General features: G+C 46.8%; 1 protein-coding gene across 3 annotated transcripts in view; it reads left to right on the top strand.

Moving 5' to 3' along the window:
• The window catches only part of erbin (erbb2 interacting protein), a 104,522-nt gene extending 86,830 nt beyond the window's left edge, over window positions 1-17,692 (top strand). For 2 of the 3 annotated variants that reach the window (XM_070552447.1, XM_054744553.2), the window contains exons 21-25: window positions 11,566-11,622; window positions 11,707-11,862; window positions 17,020-17,112; window positions 17,214-17,288; window positions 17,369-17,692. In XM_070552447.1, coding sequence (XP_070408548.1) covers window positions 11,566-11,622; window positions 11,707-11,862; window positions 17,020-17,112; window positions 17,214-17,288; window positions 17,369-17,476 — 489 coding nt within the window. In that variant the 3' untranslated portion in view covers window positions 17,477-17,692. Of the gene's footprint in view, window positions 1-8,076; window positions 8,221-11,565; window positions 11,623-11,706; window positions 11,863-17,019; window positions 17,113-17,213; window positions 17,289-17,368 lie in introns of all 3 variants that reach the window. The other variant, XM_054744551.2, reaches the window with a different exon arrangement.
• Window positions 17,693-19,515: the final 1,823 nt, after the last annotated feature.

The following is a 19,515-nucleotide window of genomic DNA, read 5'->3' as shown; positions in this document are numbered from 1 at the left end:
ACCCAACATGTCTCCTTTTAGCGAGGGTCGCTCAGCCTCAGCCCAGGGCTTAAAAGGCTGAGGCAGCCAGAGAGAAGAGTGGGGCCCCCACTAAAATATCATCCACAAGAGGATGATATTCATTCAAGTAGGGCTGATGTGGTGCCATAATGCTTTCACTCAGCCTGCTGAGGTTCAAGCACTGAACGAGTGATGGAACCTGAAGACACATCTCGTAAATAATAACGAGTAAAGGAACATGGGGAAGCCCATGAAGCAGCCTGACAAATGTCTTCCATCGACACACCACTGTGGAGCGCCATAGAAGAGGAAATCCCTCTGGCTGAGTGAGCCCTGAGTGTCTCAGGAGGATCCCGCCCTGATGATGTGTAAGCGAGTGAAATGGCGTCACATAGCCAGTGTGAAAGACGCTGGGTCGACAGCGCTTGCCCAAGGGAAGAGTCTTTGTAGTGCACAAACAGGCTTTGTGAGCGGCAAATCCCTGAAGTGCGTGATACATATCGTGCGAGCACGCGCACCGGGCAGAGAAGGTGGGAAGCCGCCTCCTCATCAGAATTATGGGGAGGAGGAAAAAGTCCAGCCAATGAAACTGACCTGGATTTGAAGGAAGTATTAACGTTTTTGGGCACAAAGGCCGGGTTGGGGCATAAAACAGCAGACTCGCCATCTTCCCGGATCCTGAGGCATGCGGGAGCCACTGAGAGGGCAGTTAGGTCGCTCGCTGTCTTGACTGATGCCAGCGCTAGCAGCATGGCAGTTTTGAGTGACAGGAACTTGCGTGAGACCTGGTCCAAGGGTTCAAATGGGGCTTCAGATAAGCCGCGCAGAACCACCGTTAGGTCCCACTGGGGAAATAGCGGGCGTGACACAGGTCTGTTCCTTCTGACACCTTTTAGAAAACGTTTTGTGAGGGGATGATTGAAAACAGATCTATCTCCAAAACCCTGATGACAGGATGAGATAGCTGCAGCATATGTCTTAATAGTGCTGAATGCGAGGCCCCTGTCCATCAGTATCTGCAGAAACGATAAGACATTCGCCAGCTGGAAGGAGAGCACTTGAACATTCCGCTCTGTGCACCATTTTTGGAAAGCTGCCCATTTAGCAGCATTAGATGCGACGGTAGAAGGCGCCCGCGCACTCTGAATCGTGGCGACCACATCATGCGGCAGCCCAGAAGCCTCTAAGCGTGACCGCTCAGCGGCCAGACCCACAGCCGTTGGCCTATTTCTGGAGGATGTTTGATTTTCCCATCCGCCTGGAGAAGGGCATCCGCCCTCCACAGGAGCCTCCACGGAGAGCCAGACACTAGCGCTTGCAGGTCCGGAAACCATGAGATGCGACGGTAGAAGGCGCCCGCGCACTCTGAATCGTGGCGACCGCATCATGCGGCAGCCCAGAAGCCTCTAAGCGTGACCGCTCAGCGGCCAGACCCACAGCCGTTGGCCTATTTCTGGAGGATGTTTGATTATCCCATCCGCCTGGAGAAGGGCGTCCGCCCTCCACAGGAGCCTCCACGGAGAGCCAGACACTAGCGCTTGCAGGTCCGGAAACCATGACGCGGACAAGCATCTGGGAGCTACCAGAATTACCGAGAGCTGTTCTGACCGAACTCGGTCCAGGAGACGGGGAATCAGTGGGACTGACGGAAACGCATACAGGAGCGTTTGAGGCCAGGGCTGGTGCGAGAAGGCGTCCGCTCCAAGCGGGGGATGGTCCCGGGGACTCAGGGAAAACCACAGGCGACACTGTGCGTTTTCGCGAGCTGCGAACAGATCCACAGAGGGTTCCCCGAACCTCATCCAGATCTGTGATATCAGTGCGGGATGCAGACGCCAGTCGGAGTCGCGGCGTCCCCCTCTCGACAGGATGTCCGCTGCTACATTCCGGACCCCCGAAATGTAGGTGGCTTTGATGGACAGCAGGTGGACTTGTTCCCAACACAGTAAATCTGTGGCTACACGCAATAGTGGGAGGGATCGAACTCCCCCTTGGCGATTTATGTAGGCTGCCGCCACCTGGTTGTCTGTGTGAACTTCGACATGACGGCTCTCGAGAAGGGCAGCGAAGTGTCTGATCACATTCCTCACTGTCATAAGCTCCAACACATTTATGTGCTCGTGCGTGTGGGAGGGCCAGCGATCTGCCACCGTATGGGACAAGCACGTGCCCCCCCCATCCCAACAGTGACGCATCCGTAAACACAGATACGTGTGACGTAGGATGTCCGATGGGGACCCCGTGTGAGAGGATGCAGGGATTCCCCCAGTGAGCGAGGTCCCCGCCCACTGAAGGGAGAAACCTCAACATACGTTTCTTCTGACTTATCGGGTGTACCCGGAGGCAGATGAACCAACGCTGCAGGCGCCTCGTGTGCAGTAAACCTAGCGGCACCACAGCATGAGCTGCAGCCATCATGCCCAGAAGTTTCATGACTAACAGGGCTCTCACGATCTTGCGGGGTTGCACTCGGGAGATCACCGTGGTGAGATCTGCCACTCTCGCCGGAGACAAACGTGCTCTCAGTAGAGAGGCGTTCAGCTCCACCCGAGAAACACAATCAACTGGGATGGAAGGATGGAGCTCTTCTCCCAGTTTATGGAAAACCCCAGGGTTGACAGATGCTCTATTAACTTCCTGGTTTGCTCTGACGCCTCGTCCTTGGACCGGGCGCATATGAGCAGATCGTCCAGGTAAAATAAAACCCTCATTCCCGCCGTGCGCAGTGGCTGCAGCGCGGTCTCCAGACATTTGGAGAAGGTGCGTGGGGCTAGCGAGTAGCCGAAAGGGAGACGATTGAACTGGTATTGAACTCCCTTGAATGAGAAGCACAGGAACTTCCGGTGCTTGGGAATTACTGGGATGTGGAAGTATGCGTCTTTCAGGTCTATTGACGTGAACCAGTCCCCGGAGTGCACGTATTCCAGGACTTGCCTCATTGTTAACATGCGGAAATGCATCACTGATATGGAGCAGTTGAACAGGGAAAGGGCGAGAATTGGCCTCATTCCTCCCGACTTCTTCGGTACTACGAAGTAGCGGGAGTAGAAGCCTGAGAGCTCTCGTCCGCGAGGGACTTGGGAAATTGTGTCCTTGGACAGAAGTTCCCGCAGCTCTAGCTCCAGGGCCTGAGATTGTACCTGTGACGTGAACGTCGTCTCCACGATCCCGTTGAAGGGAGGGGGAGCGGACTGAAGTGTGTGACCGTAATGAATGGTGTCCAATATCCATTTGATCATGAGGCGCCATTCTTGCGCGCGTTCCGACAGCGGACGCGTGTTCGAGGTCACGTGAACGACGTCTGAGGACTGGGTTCATGCCCTTACCGCCGTCGCTCGCACCAGAGAACTGGGAGTGACCCATGTAGGGCTGTGCTCGAAAGGGCGAGTGTGAACAGCTGGAAGAGGCTGATCCGCACCGCGGAGCGTGGAGTCCAAGGATGAAGGACGAGTGGGAGCCGGGCCCATGCACGTGGACGACAAAGTGCCAGCGGATGGAGCCGCGCACCGTGTCGCTGCGCATGGTCACGACAGCGCCATGACATCCCGTCACACCCAGTGTTGTGGGGGAAGCGGGATGAGTTGTGCCTGGCCGGAGGCTGGGGCCGGTGCGCAAATGGAGCGCACCTTTACAGCTGGCCGTGTAATATGGCGGACTGCGCGAACATGCAGATGTGTCGCAGTGCTTGGTGTGGGGAACATGTGTGAGGATTCGGCAGAGGGTTCTGCAGAGGACTGTAGGATTGTGCTCTCAATGTGACATTTTTTTGGGTTTTATTTCAAAACCCTAATCATTCACAGAGTTAACATTACAGTCATAAGCACATAAGCACACACATTCCTCCCAACGAGTCCTTTTCGTGGTTGTTTTTGGCGAGGTTCCTGCGCCTGTGACTGCCAAGACGGCGTCTGCTGGCTCTTTCGGAACCGTCGGCCGCCAACTCCCTGGTCCCGCTTCGGCTCCACCTCAGCGGGAGGCCGGCTCCACGGGGTGGGTGGTGCAGCTGGGCGCCTGAAGTTTCCGTGCCGTTCGTCCCATCCTCTGGAGGAACGGCCAGAGTGTGAGGCTGACCGAGGGTGGACCAGGTCTCGCACCGTGGCTGACAGTTCAGCTGCCTTCAGAGTCCTCTCGATGACGCTCGTAAGATGGGGACCAAACAGAACGTCAGAGGTGATGGGGCCTTCCAGCATCTCCTTGTGCAGGTGATCAGGAATGGAGGGCAGGGCCTTGAGCCGCAAGGCCCGCTGGATAAGGGTCTGCCAGGCAGCAATGCGAGCAGAACCGGTGAGTACAGCAGCGAACAGATTGAGAATGGCACCAGCAGTTTTGGTAATGATGGTTTTTGACTCGTCAGGAACATCAAGCTCTTCCACCATTTTGGACACGCCAAAGGCAAGAAGGGCGATGTTATTTCCTGCAGCGCCGGTCTGGAAGGCGCACTGGTGTGCATGATCGGTCAGCCGCGTCAGCAGATGGTCATGCTTAGAAGCGGGAACTGCTCGCGGGCCAGCGAGGTGGTTCTTGGCACCACACAGCGAGGCCAAGTTCGGCTCCAGTGGGGGAATGGATGGCCAGCCCAGGTCGGAGAAGCCTTCGACCGTGGTAATGGGCGTATATGTGGAAATTGGCGCCTTAAGCCTAGCAGGCTCGGAGAAGGCGGCGGTCCAGCAGCTCATGGCAGCGGGGAAACGCGGCCAGACGGGGTCTGGACAGCGCGTCTGTGTTGACCCGAAAATTCCTGCCAAATCATCTGCCTCAGGCGGAGCCGGTTCTGGAACGGCTAGCCCCTTGCGGACCGCGGCCGCGGAGATGATGGCGAGCAGCTCCTGGAGCAGTGCTCTAACTGCTGGCAGGGAGGAGCTAGAAGCCTCTGGGGCAGGAAGACCCGCTGAGCGAGGCTTGTCGACCTCCGTGTTGTACAGGAGGGAAAGAGGGCTATGGCAGCCAGCCTCGTCGTACTCCTCACGAGGCACGTCGACCTTTGTGTTGTACAGGAGGGAAAAAGGGCTATGGCAGCCAGCCTCATCGTACTCCTCACGAGGCCCGTCGACCTCCGTGTTGTACAGGAGGGAAAAAGGGCTATGGCAGCCAGCCTCGTCGTACTCCTCACTGTCGATGACATCGTCCAGTCGGTAGGAGCCAGCCGGCTCCTGGCTGACGTTGAAGAACTGTAAGACCTTGTCCAGCGAGTATGTGTTAGCCACCAGAAATTCCTCAACGGCGGCGGGGGTGATGTACTCGACCCGGCGGATCTTTTCAGCCACGGGCAGAGCAGCACAAAACAGGCACGAGGCCTGGGGGGTCAAGGCCAGGCCAGCGTGATGAGCCCCGAGACAGACCTCACATTTGACGTGCAGGTCGCCGCTGGAGATGGAGCCCGTCTGGCAGGCCAGGCAGGTCCTGGCGTCACTGGACATGGCTGGTGAGTTGAATGTTGTTTTTAGATAATTTGCTCTTTAAAGAAAGCTCTTAAGCTTGGCTTGAAGAGATAACGGAGGCAAACAGTGGAGTTGCTCCACTTATATACCCACAAGGGGTGCCCACCATTGGTGGGCGTACATTTAAGCTCGTCATGATTGGCTGATGCTGAGATCATCCTTCCAATAGCAGCTAGCTTAAGGGCTAAGACTAGACGAAATAGAACTTTGAGTAACAGAGTCATTTACTTGCACCAGGTTTATTGAGCCTTAAAGCTGTAACAACAAATCTGCCAAAACGCACACTTTTCCCCCCAGACATGAAAAAAATGTTTTAAGCTAACTTGCTGTTGCAGCTTTTTGAATGGAGTTAACACAGACCTGACAATCCTCTTGTTAGGGAAACACTCTCAGCTTTTGAAATGATCACATATGATACACGTGTGATGTTTTCACCCACAAGCAACGTCACTCATTAAGCTTTTCACTGAAGTAAAACCCAACTTTTGCTCTAATGAGCTGGAATGGAGACACGGGCGATTGGATCCGTGCATTCTGTCCGGTTTACACTTTCTGCTGGGGATGAACTGCACCAGCACCACCATGTTGTATTTCTGATCCTAGACTAACATAGAAAATGTGAAAAAGTAAGACCAATATAGTTTGATTTTGTTAATTTTTTCCCAATTCAGAAAAAGTCACTTTTAAAATTTTGGGTTTTTAATTGAAAATGGAAAGATTGAATAACACACATTTTTTACATCTACAAATACAAACATTTTAAAACCAGGACAATAAAGAACATCTACCTGCTAAAATGTCCTCTCCAGAAAGCGTATTTATACAGTGGGGCAAAAAAGTATTTAGTCAGCCACCGATTGTGCAAGTTATTCCACTTAAAATGATGACAGAGGTCAGTAATTTACATCATAGGTGCACTTCAACTGTGAGACAGAATGTGAAAAAAAAATCCATGAATTCACATGGCAGGATTTTTAAAGAAATTATTTGTAAATCAGGGTGGAAAATAAGTATTTGGTCAATAACAAAAAATCAACTCAATACTTTGTAACATAACCTTTGTTGGCAATAACAGAGGTCAAACGATTACTATAGGTCTTTACCAGGTTTGCACACACAGTAGCTGGTATTTTGGCCCATTCCTCCATGCAGATCTTCTCGAGAGCAGTGATGTTTTGGGGCTGTCGCCGAGCAACACGGACTTTCAACTCCCTCCACAGATTTTCTATGGGGTTGAGGTCTGGAGACTGGCTAGGCCACTCCCGGACTTTCAAATGCTTCTTACGGAGCCACTCCTTTGTTGCCCGGGCGGTGTGTTTGGGATCATTGTCGTGTTGGAAGACCCAGCCACGTTTCATCTTCAAAGCTCTCACTGATGGAAGGAGGTTTTGGCTCAGAATCTCACGATACATGGCCCCATTCATTCTGTCCTTAACACGGATCAGTCGTCCTGTCCCCTTAGCAGAAAAACAGCCCCAAAGCATGATGTTCCCACCCCCATGCTTCACAGTAGGTATGGTGTTCTTGGGATGCAACTCAGTATTCTTCCTCCTCCAAACACGACGAGTTGAGTTTATACCAAAAAGTTCTACTTTGGTTTCATCTGACCACATGACATTCTCCCAATCCTCTGCTGTATCATCCATGTGCTCTCTGGCAAACTTCAGACGGGCCTGGACATGCACTGGCTTCAGCAGCGAAACACATCTGGCACTGCAGGATTTGATTCCCTGCCGTTGTAGTGTGTTACTGATGGTGACCTTTGTTACTGTGGTCCCAGCTCTCTGCAGGTCCCCCCGTGTGGTTCTGGGATTCTTGCTCACCGTTCTCATGATCATTTTGACCCCACGGGATGAGATCTTGCGCGGAGCCCCAGATCGAGGGAGATTATCAGTGGTCTTGTATGTCTTCCATTTTCTGATAATTGCTCCCACAGTTTATTTTTTCACACCAAGCTGCTTGCCTATTGTAGATTCACTCTTCCCAGTCTGGTGCAGGTCTACAATTCTTTTCCTGGTGTCTTTCGAAAGCTCATTGGTCTTGGCCATTGTGGAGTTTGGAGTCTGACTGTTTGAGCCTGTGGACAGGTGTCTTTTATACAGATAATGAGTTCAAACAGGTGCCATTAATACAGGTAACGAGTGGAGGACAGAAAAGCTTCTTAAAGAAGACGTTACAGGTCTGTGAGAGCCAGAGATTTTCCTTGTTTGAAGTGACCAAATACTTATTTTCCACCCTGATTTACAAATAAATTCTTTAAAAATCCTGCCATGTGAATTCATGGATTTTTTTTTCACATTCTGGCTCTCACAGTTGAAGTGTACCTATGATGTAAATTACTGACCTCTGTCATCATTTTAAGTGGGAGAACTTGCACAATCGGTGGCTGACTAAATACTTTTTTGCCCCACTGTATTTGTGTGTAATGTAAAAATAAAGGGTTTTCTGATTGATTTGTTGAGCTGTCCCGTTACTAAATGTATTATTTTAGTCCACTAACCGTTGTGTGTATAGAGCTCCTCTGATTCACTGCATGTTGGGTCAGTATTTGCGCAAATGCTTTGTTTGTGTCTTTTTATGTCTGTCACTCATTTGGTGGGTTGCATGGCCACCTCTGACATGTCGGCCATGTCGTCAGAATGCGCTCTCTCGCTCCTATCATTTCAATACTTCCCCACTGGGCTGGTCCCACTACGGCAGCTGTAAGGATATGCATGCCAGCCAAGGGGCCCTGGGGTTTAGTGGCAGGGACGGACGGCCCTACGGAGCCCTGAGCTTCTGCGTGAGTACTGTGAAACCGTAGTTAGCTGCTGCAGCCCCTACTGAACCAGGGTTTCCTGACAGTTTCACATCACTTTGAAACTAAGAACAGATGTCTGTTTCCTTGTTTCTCCCCCGACACTGAGAAGTGATTAAACCCACAAGAGCTGTCTGTAACTTGTGCTTTTATAGAGAAATGAGTTTCTCAACACTTGATTTCCCATCACTAAAGAATGTTTTGTCCTTGATTTCAGTGTAAAACTACACTGAGATGTTTAGAAGGAGCTGTTTACCTTCAGTGGTTCAATCACAGAAAGAATCCAGCTGGAAACAAAGTTTTCTAAAACTTCTAACGCTTTTTTATTTTTTTTTTATTTTTTTTATTTTCTGTCCATTGGCAGAAGATCACGGGCCTCATTTATTAAACGTTGCGTGGAATCCTTACTAAAACTATTCAGGCTCAGCAAAACTTTACTTTCATAAAGTAATTTTCCGACCTATACAACACTGCTTACACACAGCAGCACACGATTCCTGCCTTATAAATCAAACCCATTCTAGAAATGTGCTCAGGTGTTTTTGGATGTCACCCCGCCTCCTGCCTACCCATTTCCTTCCATGGTCATGGCAAAGCACTTACTTTGCACAAAACCAAGCTGGTTGATGTCTAGAAAACACAATTTCACTTGGATTAAGACCAAGGTTATTTTGGGTGAAGTAGAGGCACAGAAAAGAAGACTTTTATTTTGGGGTAAAAATCAAATAAACAGAAGGCCGTGTGGTGGCACAGCATTGTTGCAGCAGTGGATGAGAGATCTGTGACTCATCTGTTGTGGAGCTGCACAAGTGTCACTGCAGCATTTATATGTCAGAGTCTAATAATACATGAATCTACAGCGATACATTGATCATATGGTCAACATAGATAGATCGATCATGTGACCAGCATCGATACATCAAATATATGGTCAACACTGATTAAATGGACAACATCAATTAGATCAGTGGTTCCTAACCTGGGGGTCCCGACCCCCACAAGGGGGCGTCAAAGCCTCTCAGTGGGTCGCCAGGACCTCTCCACTTTACGGGGTTAAAACTTCATTTATTACTTTTTATAGCCTACATTTTGCTCACAATTTTTTTCATGAGTGAAAAGTTTACTGGTATTAAGACAGGAAATAATTAGTACAGAAAAAGTAACACACTTTTAAGAACATTTTGCTCAGCTCACTGTTTTATTTTCAAGTGTCAAAAGTTCATTAAAGATAGGACTGGTTGATTAATCACAGCGTTTACAGTAAATAATCTAGTATAAACAGTAATATACACATTTAAGTACATTTTGCTCAGTGTATTTTTTATGTGTCAAACGTTTATTGAAAGGAATGATTGATTTATCAGTGTTTACAAGAAACAATGTGTTCAGAAAAGTAATACAAACTGGCAAGCACATTATGCTCTGTTTGGTTTTGTTAATGACTTTGTTCTGTACTGGAGCCTACTATTATTGTTATCTATTGAATCAAAGCATATTAAAATGTGCTTGAACAATTTTATCATTTCTTAATACTGTTTGTACTGGAAGAGAGAATGGGAGGGGGCCTTCAAAAATTTTACTGGTAAAAATGGGGTCCCTTGGGAAAAAGGTTGGGAAGCACTGAATTAGATAATCAGTTACCAGCTCAGTGGCCTAGTGGTGGTGTGTCCCCCAGGGACCGGGAGATCGGGTCATACCAGAGGCTTTAAAAATGGGACCCAGTGCCTTCCTGTTTGACACTCCTCTTTAAGGAGTTGGATTGGGGGGTTAATCCACCCAATAGTTCCTGAACACAGCCACTGCTTTAGCTTACCACTCACCACGGGGATGGGTCAAATGGGGAGATGATTTTCCCCAGTTTGTGGTGATTAAGGGGACTTTAACTTTATATTAGGGATTCACCGATATGAAGTTTTTGGGACGACATCGATATCCGATGTTAATATCACTGTTAAGGTCGATAACCGATATTTGCCGATAACAGTTAACGCTTCAGAAATCAGCTAATTTTGTAAAGACTGAAATTGTGCAAGTTGAATTTTTGAATGTTTTGCTATTTTTCTATAAAGTGGAATTTGCAATCTGTTATTTACACACACACATTTATGCTTCTGAGATGATTACCATCACTGTCACGGGACTAAACAATTACACATCATCACCCCCTTACCCTCTGAAACAGATATACAAACGGAAACAAGATGGAAAGAAATACTGGTTGTTAATATCGGCCCATTTTTTCGTATCGGACCGATACCAGTATGTTAAAAAATCACTAATATTGGCCGATATTGATACTGAAGCCGATATATCATGCATCCCTACTTTATATCGTCGACCATGGTTTGGTCAAATATACGATCATCAATCCAAAATACAAAAATCGGTAGAATAGCGTTATGAAACTAACTTTTATTTTGTGAACTGACTCATGCAGGAACAGGTGGAAAATGACAACAATCCAGTACTCTTCACATCACCAAACATGGTGAATGAGGAAGCTAGTGGCGTCATGGCGAGCTGTAAGAAACAATGAAGAAATCTTCTCTCCCATGGGACATTGTTGTTTTCAATATCTTAATATTGTTTTACATCTACTGGTGGATCATAAATCAAATCAAAACAATCAGAAATAGCGTGTGTGTGCAGCGGTCTACAAGTCTGAAAAGGTGGCTTAAATTCACCATCTTACTGGTGGCGCTGCCAAATTTCCTGTCTCCCAAAATGTGCGTGTGCCAAGTTCAGAGTTTGCATAAAGTTATGAACGTTTTCCCGTCAAGTTTTTTATAAGTCAGTGTGGATAAGCAAGCTTTATAAATGAGGCACCAGATCTAGAACCATGTGACCAAACAGCCCTTCTAAAGCTCTTAACCATCATAACCAATTTCCTCCTGTTCTTCACCATCTCACCCCTCTGTTCCTCCTGTGATTGTGATGGATCTCTGAAATATTCTGCTTCCTCTCTTAACTGCATGCTCAAAGCACATTTTGCTCGTTCATCATCGTCCGATCCCCTCAGACTTCCTCCATAACCTCTGAGTTTGTGTGTTGGTGAAAGGTAAGTTTTATGTGTGTGTCTGAATGATGTATACGTGGTTATTAGACACAAACCTGTCTGTGCTCTGTGTACCGTCCTCCTTGATTATTTTATTTCCAGCGAGTCATTTAGATTTACCTGCTGCTATGTGCCTCAGTGAAACCAAAGTGCTGCTTGTTTTTCCTCTAGAATCAGATATTCATCTCGTTTGTCCTCTGATGAACCAGTAATCTGTCCAGTATGTTGGTTGAACTGCTGATGGAGGACTATAATAACCTCAGTTTCCCTTTCAGGATGATGTTTTTGTTCCCCAAGGGCCACCCAGCTACACCATGGACCCCCACAGAAAAGTAATTAATGCAAATTTTTATTAGATTGAATTAAAATAAGAATAAAAAAACATTTTGTTGAATGTTTTGTTTTTTCTTCATTAGGTGCCTTTGATGAATGGTCAGATGGGTCCTTCTGTTCGTCCTCAGATGAGCCAGGCGTCTATGGCTCGCCACCCTTCCAGAGAGCAGCTCATCGACTATCTGATGCTCAAAGTCTCCCAGCAGCCCGTCGGGCCTCCTCGCCCTCCTCAGAAAGAGGTGAGGCATTGGGAGGTCTGGAGGGGAGAATCCACCCCAACGCAGGCTGCAGCTTCCTGTTTAATGTGCATGAGGCTCGGTCATCTCCGACGAACATCACAGCTGTATAAATGAATATCTGACATCCTTACCCTTTTTAGTTGGATTTTTAAAACCCCAGTTCCATGTTGATTTAACCATAATAATTTGTGGCTGTCTGTTTTAAAACTCTCGCATCAGCAGGGTTCAGCCTCCAATTAAGTGTTTTCATGCACTTTATTTATATAGCACGTTTAAAATACAGTGTGAGAGCTGACCAAAGTGCTGCACCGGCACGTTCATTCAAAACAAAATAAACCAATGAAAGTAAAACTATCGATGCAAAGATCACCTATGCAGCATGTTTCAATTCAATTCAAGTTTATTTGTATAGCGCCAAATTATGACAAGAGTTGTCTCAAGGCACTTAACATAATCATTCCGATACAGGTCAGTTCATTAAGCCAATCAGTAAAATGTTTCCTATATAAGGAACCCAGCAAATTGCATTGAGTCACTATTGTCAGAGTCTTTACAGCAATCCTCATACTAAGCAAGCATGCAGTGACAGTGGAGAGGAAAACGTTAAGTTATGCACACAATTATTGTTCCCTGAAGGAGAGGAACGAGGTACAACATATATAGTATGGGATATCACGCCCTTGCGTGGTCTGACTGAAGACACGTGTAATCACGTCTTTAGGCCACATGACGTAGGGGGCAGGGTCCATTCAATTCAAAGATACTTTATTAATCCCAGAGGGAAATTACAGAGTTTCAGTACACGCAATTCTGAGATCAGACATACATACAGGCATAGACACATGACAAGAATTGATGACTGTGGTCATTCGCAACCCGAGTCCCGCTACCTTAATAGAGATCAGAGGGGTTTACATGAGGATTGGGTCAGGTGGAGGGGGAAAAAAGCACTTCAGAGTTACCCTCCACAGGGAGGGCAGCTTTGCTATGCAAAAAACACCGCAGACAGAAATGCAACAGACTTAAGACATTATTCAACATAAGTGTCCACAAGGTGGGGAGGTAGGGTTTGGGGACTCTCCAAACATCAGTGCATGCAGCCGCGATAAGCAGCGCTCATCACTTCCGTTTGGACGGGGGGGGAGATCGTTGGGTTTAGAGAGCACAGTGACTTCTGGAACGATTCAACGGCCTTCACCGGTCGCAGTCCTGCCCAGGCTGGGATAGGGAAACAGAGTTGCCATGGCGACGGCAGCATTCCACATTTCTTCTGAGGGGGAGTAATTGCTTCAGCCTCACAGGCTCAAGGGCACCAGATTCAGATAAGAACTTGTTTTGGGGCCAGACAGATAATTTCTGCTCTGTCTTAAAGTTCCGTTGGTCCTCAACCCCTCTCAATCCAATAATGGCGTAGTTAATCAATCCCAATCCGTGCTGACCCGTCAACTCTCTCCTTGATCGAATCCACCTTCTGTGCCAGAGCCTGAATCTCAGCCAAAGTTCCAAGCTTACGACTCATCTCGACAATTATACGAGTCTGTGCGTTCACAGCGCGATGTAATGAGCTCCGGGAAAGAGCCAATATTCCTCGACAGCTCATAAATTTTCCGGTAAGCCAGATAACCACTCAGGCCAAAAAGCAGGAAACCTGACACCAACACAACGAATATCCAGACGTCTTCAGAATCCTCTACAGACAGTTGGGAGAGGCAGATCAGGTTCCACTGTTTCCAGAGTCCATGATATACCCAACTGGCTCTGTCCCATAGGGTCACCCGGGAGCCCCTTCTCCCATTCTCATCGCTGAAAAAATCTTGACAATCGCATTGAGAGACCAACTGACCAGGTCCATTTTTAATAATTTCCAGTTTCCAGGAAAAATGCAGAAGCGCCGTCTACCCAATGATAGACAAAGAGCCTTGGGATAAGATAGGGAGGAGAAGAGGCAAAAAGTGTCTGTACTCTCCAAGAGCCAGAAGAAGAACAAATATAAATTATAAATACCCCTACTCACACGTCATGCTCCAGTTCGATGACCGCTCTTCACTGAGCCCAGCTGCATGGCGGGGCAACAAAGATGTTGTACCTCGTTCCTCTCCTTCATGGAACAGCAGTTATATGCATAACCTAACGTTCCCTTTCAGTCGATTCACTCTGTACAACACATATAGTATGGGACATATATACACGCCCCGCAGAGCAGTCATCAGAAAATCAGGCCCAAAAGGCGATGCTTTAGTGTGAGCCTTGTGATCCAGCAGACAAAACGGAGTGAGCCAGCGACAGTGCAGTCACATCCAAACGGTAAAACTGAGTAAACGTGTGCGGTGAAGACCCAACTGGCAGCAGCTCAGATGTCGCCCACTGGGGCTCCTCTGAAAAGGGCCCAGGATGCAGCTGCACCTCTGGTCGAATGAGCTCTCACTCCCTGAGGTAAATGGAGACCCTTGCTGACATAAGCAAGAGAAATAGCCTCCACCACCCAATGGGAGAGTCTTTGTCTGGACAGAGCTTTACCTCTGGCTGGATTGGCTAAACACATAAGCTGCTGATCACATAACCGCATACTCTGAGTACGGTTAATGTAGATATGTAAAGCGCGCACTGGGCACACAAATTGAAGCCTACTTTGTTCCTCTGAAGCAAAAGGAGGCAGATGAAAACTAGCCAGCTCAATGATCATGGACCTGTAACTAGATGGAAGCACTTTTGGGAGATGAGAAGCATTAGATTTAGATTAGATTAGATTTCAGATTTATTGGCCAAGTAAAAGTACATTTACAAGGAATTTGTCTTCGGTAGATGTTCGCTTTCTAAAACAGACAACAACCACAATAAATGAGAATAAAAATACCTAAAAACACATAACATGTATACCCACACACATGTTCATTTACACACACACACATATATACATACCCACGCGCACACACACACACACACACACACACACACACACATATCCATAAGCATACTGAATAAGTATTAAAAACTATAATAAAAAGATGGTAAAAGAATCTACAGATTCAGGAGAGAAATGGCTGAAGGAAAGAAACTTCTTGTGTCTGGTAGTTTTTGTGTACAGTGATCTATAGCATCTGCCAGATGGGAGGAGATGGAAGAGAGTAGATGCAGGATGTGTGGCATCTTGGACAATATTCAGTGCCTTTTTCCTGGTCCTGCTGATGTACAGTTCCTGGACAGAGGGCAGCTGGGCACCAATAATTTTTCCTGCTGTTTTAATAATACGCTGTAGTCTGCATTTGTCCATTTTTGTGGCTGACCCAAACCAGACAGTGATGGATGAGCAAAGTATGGATTCGACTGCAGCAGTATAGAAGATGATCAGCAGCTCTTGTGATAGGCCGTACTTCCTTAGTTGCCGTAAGAAATACATCCTCTGCTGAGCCTTTTTGAGGATGGAGTTGATGTTTGTTTCCCACTTCAGATCCCTGGAAATGATAGTTCCCAAGAACTTGAATGAGTCCACCATTGACACTGGGCTGTTGGATATTGTGAGGGGGGGCAGCACCGTGGGAAGCTTCCTAAAATCCACGACCATCCCCACAGTCTTAAGGGTGTTAAGCTCAAGATTGTGCTGACTACACCAGACCACCAGCCTCTCAGCTTCTCGTTAAGCAGACTCATCACCATCCCGGATGAGCCCAATGACAGTGGTGTCATCTGCAAATTTCAGGATTTTAACAGCCGTGTCTTTAGAGGTGCATTAGGTCCTAATGTGACCTTAGAGCCCCCAGCAGAGAATTGCACACATGACAGGTGCACTGAAAGTGCATGCAGGTAGCCGACACGTTTGGCAGACGCCAGTGCAAGAAGCAGAGCCGTTGTGTGTAAGATTTTTATATCAACCGACTCAAGTGGTTCAAACGTTGCGTCACACAGAGCATCCAGCACAGCTCTTAGGTCTGCGGACCCCTTTCAGGAAACGAATCGCTAAGGGGTGTGCACCTGGTGTCACTCCATCAATGCCAACATGGCAAGCAGAAATGGCAGCCAAGTAAACCTTGGTTGTGGAGAAAGATAGACCCCCCTCCACCAGTCCCTGTAAGAACGTTAATACGTCTACGATGGGGCACTGGAATGGAGCAATATTCCTGTTCAGACACCGCTTCTCAAAAGCTCTCTTTTTTAAAATATATAAGCTTCTAGTAGATGGTGCCCTAGCGCACTGAATAGTCTCAACCACAGCCAAAGGGAGACCCCTGGCTAATAAGCTGGACCTCTCATCAGGTAGACATGCAACATCCACAACTCTGGGCATGGATGAAGTATCTCTCCCTGCGCCCGCGACAGGAGATCGGGACAGTGAGGGAGTTCCCGGGGCTCCTCCACCAGCAAGCTGATTATCTCTGCACACCATGACTTTGCAGGCCAGCGAGGGGCCACCAGAATTAAGGTCAGGCTGTGTTCGCGTACCCTCTCCAGTATTGGAGGAATCATCTCCACCGGAGGAAATGCATACAGAAGCACTTTGGGCCACTGGTGAGATGGCGCGTCCACCCCCAGTGGAGCATTCTGATCGTCTATTGAAAAGAACAGAGGGCAGTGGGTGTTGTCTTTAGATGCAATCGCACAATCCTGTTACCTCAGCAAAGCAAAAAGCAGCTTGAAGGACCCCCCACCCCCACCCTGGCCGTGCCTGGTTTCAGCTGTTACCATCAGGCAGGCACTTCTAGACTAGAGGACAGCTTTTGTCCAGCAGCCATAACTCTTAATACAAACCTGTAGCAAAAAACAGCTGCAGTTACCGATCTAGAAGCCAATGAATGCTTTCTGGCGGTAGTATTTATTACTAGAACTTTTCATTCTTGGAGAATTTCGATGTTGAACGTTTGTCGCCAATGAATGCATCCTTTATAGCAGTGTCGTAAAATTATTATTGAAACTTTGATTTTCTTAGATTTTTACATTTTAAATGTGTGATGATGACTAAACGCACCACGCGGGGGGAGCAGTGCTCCCAGTTTTGCTGTAAGCCGAGCTCCGCTCACAATTAAGACTTGTTTCATCTTTCTGTCACATCTGTGTCACTCAGCCCTTCACTTCATATTTTTACTCCTAATGTAGGGTGGTTATGTAATTAAGTGTGTGTGAGTGTGAAACTACGGCTAATTAAAGTGAGTGGGTGTGTTTCAGATCCATGTGACGGTAGAGAAGAATCCAGAGCTAGGTTTCAGCATATCGGGAGGAGTTGGGGGCCGGGGAAACCCCTTCCGCCCCGATGATAATGTAACATTGATTTAGTATTATTTTTCTTTTACGAACATTACCATTAAAGATCATTTAATGGAAACCACTGATTATATCGTCCTTTGTTGTGTGACTTGCAGGGTATATTTGTGACGAGGGTTCAGCAAGAAGGACCAGCATCCAAGATTCTTCAGCCTGGAGATAAAATAATTCAGGTCTGACGTGTTTGTGATCAGCATCTGCCTAATTTGCAACAGCTGCTTCGAGTTATTCATTTTTTATTTTCTGTTTGCAGGCAAACGGCTACAGCTTTGTGAATATTGATCATGCTTATGCAGTCTCTCTGCTGAAGACATTTCCAGCCACTGTGGATTTAATTATCATAAGAGAAGTGCAGGCGTAGGCTCTGCTGGACGAGTGAGCACATGAAAGGAGAACAAAGATGGATGTAAACCCATATTTTTGTACTGATCTGCAGACACCTTTTCGGACTATTTATAGCTTGGCTCTTCAGAGGTCTGCGTCACCTCGATGAAACGGGGAAACCACTGAATGTAGTGGATCTCATGTGAAGCAGCAGCAAACACGTGCAAGTACATGTCGTCAAAGGCCATCACTGTGGTATATATCTATTTTTATACGAAGAACCTAAAAATGTGCTTTGATGAGAATACTGTGGTCTCTGTAAAGACTTTTTAATTCTTTTCGTTTTCAACTGAACCACTGATCAACAGTAAGGTTTTTGCTAATGGACATAAAGGTGGCCACTAGGGGGCAGGGCGCCCTCACTTCCTCCTTTGTCATCCAGTTTGCTTCTTCATTTTGGGATTTTTTATTTAATTTTTTTATTATTCAAATAATTTTTTTCTCTGCTGCCGGGCAACTTTATCAGCCGAACTGCGGTACGTGTTTCTCATTGGGGAGGTGAATGTCGATCAGGGCGGTGTTTGGTTTGGTTTTTATCACGAGGAAATCATCTAGTGCTGCTTCCATCAACCTGTGAAGATCCACCGGCTCACAACGCCCAAGTCCAGCTGCAATGCAGTCGGGAAATGTATCACGGCTTCTCAGACGGCGACGAAATGCATTCGGCATGTTACAAGGCAGGAAAGTCGAACGGAAATTTGTATATTTCTGAAAAATGAGTCAGTTTTTTTACCAAGTAAAACTGAGAGCAATAAGCCAATAATTTTCAGCAGAACTCCAGATAAAAAAACGCTCATTTAAAAATAAAACCTTTTATCTGTTGTAAGAAGAAAAAAGTGGTGGTTGTGCTGTTGAACCAAAGTAAGCATTAAAAATCAAACCTGCGGCAAAAACAGAGAATCCAAGGAAAGTCGTTTGTATAATCCATCTGTGTGATTTTGAATGGTTGTCAGCATCTAGTGTTTTTAACAGAAAACCACTGGTTGCCTTTGTACGTTTAAGTTGTTTTCTTTGTTTATCCATCGCTGGTGCAGTCCGTTTTACTTTTCCCTTCAGTGCACAGAGAACAAAGGTGGGAGACACAAATTGTCAAGTGCCATAAGACCTTGAACTATTTGAACAGAGCGGGGGAGGACATTTGGACCCCAGAATCAGAGCAATACTCACATTCACCACCGTTTCAGTACATTTGCAGCGTTACGGCTTCAGAGCAATACTTAAAGCCTTTATTCTCAGTTACAGAACATCCTTTTTAAAACTGAATCCAGTCTTTTAGTACTTGATGATTTTACATGGTTTTATATTGAGAAACGAATCATTTTTTGTAATTAAATAGCACAGGAGTAAATATGTATGCTATGTATGTTTAAAAAAGCCACTCAGCATTGTGTAAAAGTGAATATTTTATTGCTTTGCGTGGGACGTTTTACTGTCTCTTGTGTAGAGTACTGGATCTGTCGCTGTTCATAGGTGTTCAGTCGTTTTATACTTGTGTGTGTGTGTGTGTGTGTGTGTGTGTGTGTGTGTGTGTGTGTGTGTGTGTGTGTGTGTGTGTGTGTGTGTGTGTGTGTGTGTGTGTGTGTGTGTGTGTGTGTGTGTGTGTGTGTGTGTGTGTGTGTGTGTGTGTGTGTGGGAGGGGGAGGGGGAGGGGGGCCCAGTGGAAGAGGCATTCTCCAGACATTTGAAGATTTTTATTTTACTCTGACTGCTGCAGCAATGGGACGTGTTTCCAGAATTAGTGGAAATGAAAGAAGTCACAAAAACATGGTTCCTGAAATTCCAGCTATTTGACCTTTTTTTTTTGCCGTAATTTTACAGTTTTATGGTTTTAACAAAAGGTGTTAATTCCACTTGTCGGCAGCCTATTCATTTCTGTTTAGAAGAAAATGACGCCCTGTGCTTTCCCTAAATCACGTGTTGTATTCTACGCAGATGAAATGATTGTTTTTACTTTTAAATGTGATTCATTTTGACTTAAAGAGGGAGATAAATTATGGGGATTATCGTCACTTTATA

Source organism: Nothobranchius furzeri, chromosome 6, assembly GCF_043380555.1.
Source record: "Nothobranchius furzeri strain GRZ-AD chromosome 6, NfurGRZ-RIMD1, whole genome shotgun sequence".
In the NCBI taxonomy this organism is placed as follows: domain Eukaryota; kingdom Metazoa; phylum Chordata; class Actinopteri; order Cyprinodontiformes; family Nothobranchiidae; genus Nothobranchius; species Nothobranchius furzeri.
Note: the sequence above shows the minus strand (reverse complement) of the source record. Positions and strands in the feature narration are given on the sequence as shown.